The 13,117-nt window shown below is 40.3% G+C and overlaps 1 protein-coding gene across 1 annotated transcript; it reads right to left on the reverse strand.

Annotated features, from left to right (window-relative positions):
* Nucleotides 1-801: 801 nt before the first annotated feature.
* Nucleotides 802-11,532, reverse strand: rpia (ribose 5-phosphate isomerase A (ribose 5-phosphate epimerase)). The gene is made up of 9 exons (XM_047392918.1): nucleotides 11,334-11,532; nucleotides 10,233-10,293; nucleotides 9,827-9,882; nucleotides 8,033-8,092; nucleotides 6,699-6,763; nucleotides 6,558-6,626; nucleotides 6,327-6,468; nucleotides 4,244-4,343; nucleotides 802-2,549 (listed from the first exon to the last, which is right to left on the reverse strand). Exons 1-9 carry the CDS (start codon nucleotides 11,496-11,498, stop codon nucleotides 2,452-2,454), a joined length of 816 nt encoding a protein of 271 aa, XP_047248874.1. The 5' UTR covers nucleotides 11,499-11,532; the 3' UTR covers nucleotides 802-2,451.
* Nucleotides 11,533-13,117: the final 1,585 nt, after the last annotated feature.

The raw sequence follows: 13,117 nt of genomic DNA on the forward strand, positions 1-13,117 counted from the left end.
TGATTATTTGAAGGTTGATGTTTTTTGTATTAAAAACACTTTTCTTTTATTGGTCGGATGAAATATGCTAATTTTGTGAGATAGGAATTTTGGGTTTTCATGAGCTGTATGCCAAATTAATCTGTATTAAGACAATAAAAGATCTGAAATATTTCAGTTAGTGTGCAATGAATCTAAAATATATGAATGTTAAATTTTCATCATTACATTATGGAAAATAATGAACTTCATCACAATATGCTAATATTTTGAGAAGGACCTGTATATGCTTCAACTTATTCTGTCCAAATTTGCAGCAGTTATAGTGAAGATGTGGATGAATGCAACCTGGGGGTACTCCTAGGATTTCCATAGTGGTCAGCAATGTTCACTTAGAAAAAACATTTGGAGAGGCTCAAAAATATTTCCTTTGTTTAATCAAAAAAAAAAAAAAATCAGACATAGTAACAGTTACAATAGTGGTTCCACTGGAAAAGAATATTCTTGTATGTCTTTCCTTTACACGGGTACCAAAAGTTTGCATGTAGGCCTTAAAAGTGGAGCTATACTTGATTTATTTAAGGTATGTAGTTTCAGGTGGAAATTGCTCCAAACCCCCTTAGGGTTTAAAAGCTTAATGTAATCTGGATGAATTTACTTTTTTATTTTACCTCCAAGATGTAGAAGGTATTAACAGAATTATTTTAGCTACATTAACAATTAAAATACAACAAAAGTGGTTAAATGCTTTAAAATGTTGGCTAATTTTGTTAGTCTCAGCTCATTTTCACACTGGAAACATCAGCAAATTGGACCACAAAACACCTTTTCACTCAACTTTTATTTTATTTTCTGTGTTCTGTTACATGTAGCTCCAATAATTCAGGCATAAAACACATGAGTTATATTTTGGTCCTGTATGGGTTAACAAAAGAAACAGTAGCCTCGCAGACAAAACTTTCACAGTCAACTGGTTCAAAGAAAATGCTGGTGTAAAAATATTCATGCACAGTGTGTGACCCGTTATGTTTTCAGAACATGTCTTTAGTTCAGAAGGGTTAACTTTATTCTGCCACAGAGTCTCAGTGGCAACTTTGATGGCTTATATTCAAAAGTAGGTTTTTAGGAAAACATGAAAAACTGCTTATTGATATTACATTAGCCAGGATGATATGTTCCCAGTCTTCGACAGAAAGACATACAACATGCAAAAACCAAATTACAGTTTCAAGCATTGTGTCAACAGTTTAAAACAGATGATGGATGCAGACCAGGACAATACTCTGCTATGTAGAAAATCATAATGTACCATTTATTTATTAAATAAAAAGGGAAAAAGGACTGACCACAGCTTAGAAGGGGGGCCAAAATAATTTGGAGTAGTAGCCTGGTTTACTTCACAAGTTAAATATTGCAACTGCAATATAAAGTTTTTGAGATTTCCCATTACATTTGTGTAGCAAGGTAATGTTTAATATCAGTCACCATCATCGCTGGGTTCTGTTTTTACAATTAGCTTATGGCACAGGGCTTCTTGCATCCAGACACCTAGTAGTAGGAGAAAGTGTCATGCAGCAATATTACAGGCACAAAAAAATGCATGCATTCCACTACTGACAATATGGTGTTTCTTGTGACACACAGCGAGGCTTCATTCACTACACTGCTAACAAGCTACAAGAGGAGTTGGTAAAAATGAGGAATCTGCCTACATTTTCTATAGCTTTTTAATTGCTTGCACATTAACCAACTAAAAACACATCTTTAACCAGTTCTGATGTAACCAGTATTAGATTAAAAACCTCATTATTCTAACAAGGGAAATGGAAAATGAGCCACAAAATGCTGAATGCCATAACATGTTACATTTAGATGATCCACCAGGAAAACTCAACTTTTAGTATTGAACATTTACATTTTAAGAAGTTTTAGTTGTTTCTGCTTTATTACAAGGAACATTTTAAAGCTCACCATTACTCCTTATGGGTTACCATCTTAATAGATTGTATGTAACTGCATCAGACAGTTCAAATCTGACTGCTTTCTGTTTCTTGGGCTTTGATCAGTGGTAATTTGTTTTTTAGCAATGTGAAACACTAATATGACATTATGCATTTGAGCATTTTAAATGTAGTTGCAAAATTTTAAAGGCACACCTTTGCTTCGGCCGTTTACTGGTCAGCTTTAAAGCCCAGTTCTGCATCCATTTAGTCACTCCTCAATTACAGTAAATCTGCTAGTGGGACTTGATTTTCCTCCTCAGGCACTTAAAAGAAAATCCTAAAATCAGAAGCACCACCCATCTGAATGTGAAAGTAAATCCGTTCTGAGTTTGGAACCTATTTTGCGAAGTAAGAAAACTTTCCTGCTTTAGACCTTTTCTGAGATTGGGGTTGGGTTTTGACAGTGGCACTTGTGGGCGAGATTTTGTTGGTCTGAGGATGGCTGAAGAAGGGGATTGTGGCCAACTCATCAGTTGATGGGACCCTTTCGAACCTTCACACTACCATCTTCCATACCAAAGTATGCCTGTTCAGCCATGTTGACAAAGAGCCCCGTCTCCACCACGCCTACACACAACAAAAAGACCTTCTTATACCATCAAAAATACAAAACAGATACTTAACATTCATTCCATTTTCTCATGTCGTGGTGGTTTTATAATGATGTATCATGTTATACAGGTCCTTCTCAAAATATTAGCATATTGTGATAAAGTTCATTATTTTCCATAATGTAATGATGAAAATTTTACATTCATGTATTTTAGATTCATTGCAAACTAACTGAAATATTTCAGGTCTTTTATTGTCTTAATACGGATGATTTTGGCATACAGCTCATGAAAACCCAAAATTCCTATCTCACAAAATTAGCATATCATTAAAAGGGTCTCTAAACGAGCTATGAACCTAATCATCTGAATCAACGAGTTAACTCTAAACACCTGCAAAAGATTCCTGAGGCCTTTAAAACTCCCAGCCTGGTTCATCACTCAAAACCCCAATCATGGGTAAGACTGCCGACCTGACTGCTGTCCAGAAGGCCACTATTGACACCCTCAAGCAAGAGGGTAAGACACAGAAAGAAATTTCTGAACGAATAGGCTGTTCCCAGAGTGCTGTATCAAGGCACCTCAGTTGGAAGTCTGTGGGAAGGAAAAAGTGTGGCAGAAAACGCTGCACAACGAGAAGAGGTGACCGGACCCTGAGGAAGATTGTGGAGAAGGGCCGATTCCAGACCTTGGGGGACCTGCGGAAGCAGTGGACTGAGTCTGGAGTAGAAACATCCAGAGCCACCGTACACAGGGGTGTGCAGGAAATGGGCTACAGGTGCCGCATTCCCCAGACCTGGGCTACAGAGAAGCAGCACTGGACTGTTGCTCAGTGGTCCAAAGTACTTTTTTAGGATGAAAGCAAATTCTGCATGTCATTCGGAAATCAAGGTGCCAGAGTCTGGAGGAAGACTGGGGAGAAGGAAATGCCAAAATGCCAGAGGTCCAGTGTCAAGTACCCACAGTCAGTGATGGTCTAGGGTGCCGTGTCAGCTGCTGGTGTTGGTCCACTGTGTTTTATCAAGGGCAGGGTCAATGCAGCTAGCTATCAGGAGATTTTGGAGCACTTCATGCTTCCATCTGCTGAAAAGCTTTATGGAGATGAAGATTTCATTTTTCAGCAAGACCTGGCACCTGCTCACAGTGCCAAAACCACTGGTAAATGGTTTACTGACCATGGTATCACTGTGCTCAATTGGCCTGCCAACTCTCCTGACCTGAACCCCATAGAGAATCTGTGGGATATTGTGAAGAGAACGTTGAGAGACTCAAGACCCAACACTCTGGATGAGCTAAAGGCCGCTATCGAAGCATCCTGGGCCTCCATAAGACCTCAGCAGTGCCACAGGCTGATTGCCTCCATGCCACGCCGCATTGAAGCAGTCATTTCTGCCAAAGGATTCCTGACCAAGTATTGAGTGCATAACTGTACATGATTATTTGAAGGTTGACGTTGTTTGTATTAAAAACACTTTTCTTTTATTGGTCGGATGAAATATGCTAATTTTGTGAGATAGGAATTTTGGGTTTTCATGAGCTGTATGCCACAATCATCCGTATTAAGACAATAAAAGACCTGAAATATTTCAGTTAGTGTGCAATGAATCTAAAATATATGAATGTTAAATTTTCATCATTACATTATGGAAAATAATGAACTTTATCACAATATGCTAATATTTTGAGAAGAACCTGTACAATGTTCCTCACCAGGAATCATCTTGATTGCAGTGTTGACCTCCTTCCAGTTCTGAGCGCGCTCAAACTTCCAGTCCAGGATGAAGTTGCCGTTATCTGTGACGACAGGACCCTGAGAGCAAGAAATACACAACCTGGTTCATTGTGAAGGATTTCTGTAGGTGGCTAGAAATCCAGAACAAAGGCAACATAACAGCCTGCCACTGTCATTTTATGTGCAAAACTTGCAAAACTGTATTATAGGCAGTGCACATTATTCTTTTGCTCTAATGAAACAGCTTTATCTCACAGCCAAAGAGCAGTGAAAATATGGCTGCATCGCCTTCTTCAGGTCCCTGGGTGTGTCTGTGCTCAGCCACAGTGTTACCACAAAAAGCACACAGCTGTCCCAGTGGGAAAGGCATGAGAACAGAGAGCAGCTGAAACACTAGACATTAAATATTATGAGGTTCTAAGCAAAGCCTGCAATTTATGCAGCATCCACATGATACTAACTGGAAACACATTGAAATATTACAAAAAGAATGACCAACAAGTTAATTTAAAACAAAGGAAGGATGATAGCATTAACCGAACCCTGTAAATTAATTTTATACTTTGATCTGATTAGATACTTTTTACTTCAGAGCTCCTACAACCTCTCCCGTCTTTAAAATGTTATTTTTGAAGACTTTATTTTCCATTTTTTTTCCTGCCAGTTTTTATGATGTCATGGACATTTAAATACAAAAATTCACCTGGTTGGGTTTAATTTAGTTTTTTTATTCCAACAAATCATTGCTGAAGGTGGTTTCTGTGTTAAATGTTTTTTTTTTTAGAATAAGGCACAAATGAGTTCAGTTAAAAATGTAATCAATATTAGATACAGATCCTTTAAATAACAGTTTGTGATCAGGAATATCTTCATTTCACAAAATTCCAAAACATAGGAACTTCATAAATTTGTTCGGCATTCTCATTTAAACCCACTTCAAGAAACTTGGGTCCAGTTTAAAGTGAGGTAAAAGGATCCAGAGGTCGCAAGAGCAGTGAAATATCCCCATGTCATTTTCTTAATGAGTGTGTAGTATCTATCTTATATAAAATTTTCTAATCTCACAAAGTTTCATGTAGTCTTTTATTTTCTGAAAACTTTAGATTTACACTCTTTTATAAGCAGCTGAGGCAAGGGAAGGGAGCTGCATCATTTCCATGTACCTGACTCAGCATTGAACCATCTTGTTTTTCTATCATTATAATTCTCATTCACTATAAATCCTTCTGCCACCTAAATTGGACACAATTTGGAGACCAAGTTCAGAACCTTGTCGAGATCCAAGGCATTTTAATTCCTAAACCATATCAACAAAATCTTTATGTATAGAATCATTGATGATTCTGTATCAGATGCTCTAAGATATGAACATTTACATAATGCGAGCTCAGGAACATCAGAGTTACTAATATTGTGCACGCTGATATTGTTGTGTCACAATATATTGTGCAACCCAAACTGCAGGATTTATATTAGACTCAGAGAAGTCTTTTACACATACAGTCGGTGTATGTGTAAAAGAGGCTTTAGTTTGACCAATACACAGACACTCCCAGAATTCTAACCTTCTGCTACAAATTTATCTGGAAAGATTTTAGTACCACTAAAAAGGAACTCAAACTCAGAAATCAGCTATGAAGTGAAAACTATGGGTGCACTGATTGGAGTTTTGGCTGATCACTGATCTTTAAAAAGCCCGATCTGCCAATTCCAATTTTGGCCGGTCTGTGTTATGTTCCAATCTTATTTCATTAAAAACCATTGAACAATACTGGTGAAAAAATAGAAACTTGTTTTAACTGCACCTGAGGCAGTGCTCTCAAATATAATTGGAACGATTAGAGCATTACAGTTCCTTAAGTCTTTCATTTTTCACATTTTAAAAACAAACTTAAATTGCACAACAGGTTAGACAAGTAGATAAGATCAGTTTCACTTTAGTAAGGATCAGCCGATCGATCGGTGCACCCCTAGTGAAGACAACAATAAAAGTACTTCTGCAACAGATGCAAAGGGTGCAACAAAGTCAGACAAAAAGGTGTCAAGTAGGGACCTACTTACTGCTTTACTGATGGCCATCCTTAAATTGACTTCCCCTCCGAAGCGCTTAGCTATCATCCTGGAGACAGGAACATACGCCATGGGAATGACTTCGATGGGAATGCCCTTCTTCCACTGCTGACCGAGAGCTTTGGAGTCCTTTCTGGGAGACCAAAAAAAAAATCGTTTTTCTAACATTTTGTTTCCTTTAAAACTGGCAAATAATGGTCACTCATGGTAACTAATGCAGACCTGTAGTCAGCAATGACAACAAAATATTTTGAGCAGCTGGCGACAATCTTCTCTTGAGTAAGACAGCCACTATAAAAGAGATAATGAGTCAGAAACACAAGTCAGCTTAAACTGAGCCGCCCCGTGTTAAAACATACTCACCCCCCTCCTTTTATCAGCGTCAGCTCTGCGTCTACTTCATCTGCTCCGTCAATCGCCACATCCAGCTGTGCAGTGCGGGCACAAAGCACAGATAAGGCATGTGCACCCCCAGAAACTACCTGCTATCATTGTCTTTCTGCTGTTTCACTGGGATAATTGTAACAACTCCAATTTAAAACAAACAGGGTTTAAGCACCAGCAGCAGCAGACCGTGGCCCATTCCTGCTGTTGTGACTTTTGGATTCATCCTCACACTCATTCTGAAGGCCTGTGCAGAGCAGCTCTGTGGGATTCTGCAGCACCTCTTCAACCTTAGCCTAGACCAGAAGAAAGTTCCAGTGTTGTGGAAGACCTCCTGTCTTGTTCTGGTACCAAAGAAAACTCACCCATCAGTCCTCAAAGACTATAGACCTGTTGCCCTGATATCCCACATCATGAAGGTCCTAGAGAGACTCCTGTTGGCCCACCTGAGTAAGCAAACAGTAAACCATCAGGACCCCCTTCAGTTTGCTTATTGTGGTGGAGTTGGAGTTGAAGATGCCATCATACACCTGCTTCAACAAACCCACTGTCATCTGGACAAAGCCAGCAGCACTGTGAGGATCATGTTCTTTGACAAGAAGCTGAGTACAGGAAGGTGGTGGACCGCTTTGTGGCATGGAGTAGAAACAATCATCTCATTTTGAACGTGACTAAAACAAACGAGATGATTGTAGATTTTAAGAGAAACAGGAATAAGTCAAAAACTATTTCTATCATGGGAGAAGAGGTGGAGGTGGTGGAGGAGTATAAATACCTCGGTGTTCACTTGGACAACAGACTAGAGTGGAGATGCAACTGTGAAGCCATCTACAAGAAGGGACAGAGCAGACTGTACTTCTTGAGGAAGCTTAGGTCCTTTGATGTTTGCAGCAAGATGCTGCATATCTTCTATAAGTCTGTTGTGGAAAGTGTGATCTCTTCTACCATCATCTGCTGGGGAAGCAGCATCAGAGCCAGGGACTTAAAAAAGCTCAACAAGCTGATAAAGAAGGCTGGCTCTGTTCTGGAGACTCCTCTGGAGATCATTGTGGAAAGAAGGATTCTTCATAAAATGAAGAACATTATGAAGAACCCTGAGCATCCTCTTCATGAGACTGTTGTACAACAACAGAGTGTCTTCAGTCAGAAGCTTCTTCAGATCTGCTGTAAGACGGAGCGCTAGAGGAGATCCTTCCTGCCCACAGCCATCAGCATCTACAACGGCTCTTTGAAGAAACCTTCATAATATGACCTATAACAACATTTAATTTCCCTTTGGGATTAATAAAGTATTTTTGAACTGAATTGAATACCTCCGGGTGTCTTTCCAGATCCGATAGCGTAAGGCCATGCTGCAAAATCAGCTGCCGAGCCTGTGGGAGGATAAAGTGCAGAGATGGGAGGAATGAGCTGAGCACCAAAGCAAATATTTGTTTGGATGTACAACTGAGAGAGGTGTGCTGCTAATTTAAAAAATAAGTAGGGATAAACACACAATGGCTGTTTCTCAATGCTAAAGAACAAAAGTACATTATCTTGTATGCTTTGTGAGTACAGGTGAAAGTACATTATTCCAGAGGTCACCAGAACACAGTGCTGTAGATCTGCCATGCTTGATGTAACAGGCCAGCTAAGATCCATTCTGCTGCTTTAATAAATGGCCCGTTTTATTGTGGAATCTTATTATTCTGACATTTAAAATGAATATTAAAGAATAAAAATTTAAGAAGTCAATTTACAGAGGAACATTTGTTTGATGTAGATTTTCATCCAGTCACACTTTTTAGGAGAAGTACACAGCTCCCACAGAGAAAGCAGTTCAGCGTTCCACGTTTGTGTCGGAACGGTACTGATGATCCATGATGGACGGTAAAACAGACCCAGAGGCTGAAACAAGGATAGATGTTTATAATGGTTGCCATCTGAACCTAAACAGATAGGGATCTATTTATCTTCCTTTCTGATGCTTTCATTTAATTGACTTTTGCACATGTTTACTACTCATACTAACAATGTATTTAGGATACCACCTAAATAATCCCAACAATGACAGTTTCTCGCTCCTAAATATTCCCCAGTCAAACTGGTGGTTGTTTTGTAAAAGCATAAACATCTGGGAACTCGGCCACATAAAATCACAGAGCGTGGTCAATGGATTCTGAGGCACAAAGTGCACAGGGGTCACCAACCTTCAGCAGAGTCAATCACTACAAACCTCCAAACTTCATGTGGCCTTCGGATTAGCTCAAGGTCAGTGTTTAGAGAACTTAATGGAATGGGTTTCCATGGTTCAACAGCTGCATCCAAGCCATAAATCACCAGGTGCAATGCAAAGCGTCAGATTCAGTGGTGTAAAGCAGTGGTTTTCAATCCTGGTCCTCAGGACCCACTGTCCTTCAGGTTTTAGATGTGTCCCAGCTTCAGCACACCTGAATCAAATGACTGCATTACCTCCTCAGCAGCCATCAAGTGCTGCAAAGGCCTGTTAATCACCAATTCATTTAACTCAGGTGTGTGAAGGCAAGGAAACATCTAAAACATGCAGGACAGTCATCCTGAGGACCAGGAACAAAAACCACTGGTGTAAAGCATGCTGCCACTGGGCTCCAGTGTTCATTGGAGTGATGAATCTTACCTATTTGTCTGACAATCCAATGGATAAGTCAGTGTTTCACGGCTACCTGGACAACAGCCCTTGTCTGACTGCAATGTCTCAAGTGTAGAGTTTGATGCAGAGGGGATTAGGCAGTGTTTCAAAAATTCACATTCAGAAAACACATTCCTAAACCTTGTGGAAAGGCTTCTCAAGAGACGTAAAACTATTATCGCTGCAAACGATGTGCTAACATCATATTACACCCTATGGACTAAGAATGGGATGTCACTCAATCTCTTAACTGTGTGAAGATGGACAGGCAAATACCTTTGGCAGTAAAGTGGAAGTGACATTCATTTCACCCATTGAAGAGGTTTCATATCAGAACATAATGAAAACAAAAACACAATGCTCTTAGGGAACGCTTATTTAGTTTTTCAGAAGACTTGTCGACTAAACAACAAGCTGCCAAGTCGAGCAAGACTTGAGTGTTTTCCGTACTTTAACTAACCTGGAAGGAGGTGGGCACACACACGATGTTGAGTTTTTCCTGTCGAACTCTCTCAGCTGTATCAAACGATGAAAACAACAACAAAAAAAACAGAACATTCAAGAGCCAATCTTAAGAACTCAACTGAAGCCCCTCCTGTTCAACCATTCAGTAATGTTGTAAACAAGTAAGAATGTGCAGTATCAACAGTTTCTTAACTTAAATAAGTATCAGTTGCACTCAAATCTACTGCATTCCACTGGGAAGATGTTAAAAAAAATAAATAAATAAAAAGTCCCACAGAGAGAGTCATTTTTTCCTGCTTCTTGTTTTTAAAGCTTCCAGGTACAACTTTGACTAAATGTATCATTTTTCATGTTAGATGCTGTATATAACTGACATTAAAGGCAATACTGGTTTTACTTACCTAACCTGTCCACAGCATAAACAATGGTTGACCCACTACCCACTCCAACCACCTGATTGTTCTGTAAATGAAAAAAAAAAAACAACCATGTGATATTTTATACATTTAAGTGTCGGCAAAAATAAAAATATGTTTGCATTATATAAATTACTTACAGTGCTTGCCAAGTATAAGTATTTGAACTTTTTTTTTTTGTCATGTTTCACTACAAACCTTTATACAAAAGTGTGGCACACATTGGTATTCAGACCCCTTAATATCATACCCCAAAAGAAAATCCAGAGCATCTCTTCAAAAACTCGCCTAATTACTAAATATAACCTGCCTGTGTATAACGTATTATCAGTGTAAATGTGAAGACCTGTTCAGTCAATTATCTGGAACGGGAAAAAACGAGGCACAACTGAAAGCCTACCAAGAGATGGCCATCCTCCTAAAAGGTCAGGCCTACACCCAATGTGTGGTGGAAATCTAACCCTGCACATCTTCTTGCCACACTGTTCCACTTGTGAAACATGGTGGCGGCTGCATTATGCTGTAAGGGAGGATGTCTTCAGCAGATTTTCCTTCCGCTTTACAAATATTCACTGGTTTTAATTGGTCTATCACAGAAAATACTTTCATGTTTGTGGTTGGAATGTTAAAGTTCAAAGGGTATGGATACTTTTGCAAGGCAGTGTATAGCGGAAAAAACAGCATAGCTGTATAAATACCACTATTCCAACTGTAAACTGTGTTTTTGTTCAGGTTTGTAGTTGCATGCTGGGCTTAATACACGGCAGCTGATCTAAAGCATTCCCATCAATGAAATCATAATGTTTACCTAGCACATGCTGGTTTAAGTTCTTAAAGCAGAACCAAAATAGCTCACCATCTGGGGACAAGTCCGCATAACACTGAGCTGAGTCGCTTTAAAATGCAAGTTAGATAAATGACAATACAGCAAGTTGGCATGATGTGCATTCATGTGTGAATTCGGCTATGCTAGCAGGCTGCATCTTGCTGCAAGGACATGTAGCAGCTGTGCACTCCACATACAAATCAGCAAAATAGCGAACATGTCTGCTTGTTAGCTAACAACGATACTGAGGTCCGTTGTACCTGAACGCTGTTATCCACGGCAAAGTAAGCTGCTAGTTTCTTCGACTCTTCTGCCATGTTGACGGCAGCAGACTGACTGAGTCTGAGCACGTGTGTGGGACAGCTCCGGGAGGACTGAAAACCAGCGGCGAGTTTGCGGAGAAACACCCACTTCTGGAGTGTCATGACCCGCCCCACAACACACACACACACACACACACACACACACGGACTCACAGTCAGAAGATTCACCACTGCTCCAGGTAGTCACGAGTCAGATGATATAAATTAAAGCTCTTCTGTCTCAACCCTGGTCACATATGATGACTGTTATCAAAAACTGTCAGTTTTGGAGGTTTGTAGGCATGCGCGCAGGCGCAGTTCAGCAGCGACACCACGTGGACACTGCAACAAGGCAACGACAAAAAAAACCATTTGGAGTTTGATTTTATTAGTAATATGCTATGCAGGATCACATAAAAGAAACAAAAACACAATTTTAAAATAAGAGACACCTAAACAGTGCTTCAGGCTGAGAATGGTGGCCCACATCCTTTTTATTGGTATTGCAGAGCAATTGGTGCTGTTAACAGACTAAAAGTCTATATCAGTGGTTGCTAAACCTTTTATAATGAGCAGCCTACCACCTCACTAGGCTTTCTAAGTGCCACCTACTGTCAAGCAGTGGCGGTTCTCCATACACCCCTAAATCACACACAGTGCCCAGCTTAAAAGTCATACTGTGGTGAACACAATACTATGTTAGTTTAATTTTAAGCCTTATACTTTGCGAGGTTTTTTTTTTAAGCTGGAAGCTAATATACTAGATGTCTTGATGGTTACAGCTATTTACAAGCTAAATAGAGTTCCTCAAAAGGCAGCCAAAGTACTACTAGGAGTTATTAAACTCCAGCTAAGAAGCATATTAAAAGCCTAGTTAAAATTTTATCCTGTCTTTTCCAACAATTGTTTAGGACAACCTAAATAAATGGAGCCTGAAAACTCTCATACCACATTTTCACTAAGCATTCTTTAATACAAAACTAGACATAGTGTATTTTTTGTTTATGAAAATTGTATGTTTTTTAGATTTATCTTAAATATTTCTTTGCTATGTTCTTCAGTGAAATTAAGACCTCTAGACCTTTGTAAATATGTGGTTGGGGCTTTGGTGGCTCCCAGGGGTGACATTTGGTGGATGATTGCAATGCTTTTGGGGAGCCTGTGCCGGCGGCCTGGTGGCCGTGTTGTTCCTGGGTAGGTCTGGGGTGGGCTCTGGGTTCCTGGGGCGTTGTCACCCCGGTGCTGGGGTCCTGGCTTGGCCTGCAGGGTTTGGGTCCTGATGGGTATGTTGCCGGGGTTTTGGGCCGGTGCATGCGCAGGTGCCACTGCCCTGGAGGCCTGCGGTGCATTAGTGGGCCTAAACTGGCAGGGAGGTACCATCTCATTGCAGGTGCTCTCTCCTTAAAGGAGTCCATTCTGCTGGCAGGGTGGAGGGTCTGTGGGAGCGGGTGGGGCGAAGTCAACCTGGTTGTCTAATGTCTTATGTGTTCTGGGAGTTGTTTGAATGTTCGTGTGTGTGTAGGTTTTCTTCTGATGTGGGGGTGGGTGGTTGGCCTTGGGTGCGGAAAGTCATTGTTTGGATCTGGGCGGTTGTGATTCAAATTTCAGTTCCTTGTCATGGTTCTGGTTCCTGACGGTTCTCTGTTCCGATTCTGTTGGGGGGGGGGCTGCATAGTTTGGGTGAGTTGGCTGGCCAGAGTTGGTCTCGGGGTGGAGTGGTCTCGGCTTCTCGGTTGGTTTTG

Source organism: Girardinichthys multiradiatus, chromosome 19, assembly GCF_021462225.1.
Source record: "Girardinichthys multiradiatus isolate DD_20200921_A chromosome 19, DD_fGirMul_XY1, whole genome shotgun sequence".
In the NCBI taxonomy this organism is placed as follows: domain Eukaryota; kingdom Metazoa; phylum Chordata; class Actinopteri; order Cyprinodontiformes; family Goodeidae; genus Girardinichthys; species Girardinichthys multiradiatus.

Bases quoted from the DNA above. Each gene is read 5' to 3' on its own strand.
- rpia (XM_047392918.1), bottom strand. From the start codon at position 11,498: ATGACACTCCAGAAGTGGGTGTTTCTCCGCAAACTCGCCGCTGGTTTT. The intron at 6,764-8,032 runs GTATTCAATTCA...CGCACTGCACAG, and splicing joins ATCTGGAAAGACACCCGGAG to CTGGATGTGGCGATTGACGG. The intron at 6,469-6,557 runs GTCTGCATTAGT...TTGGTCTCCCAG, and splicing joins GTTGTCATTGCTGACTACAG to AAAGGACTCCAAAGCTCTCG.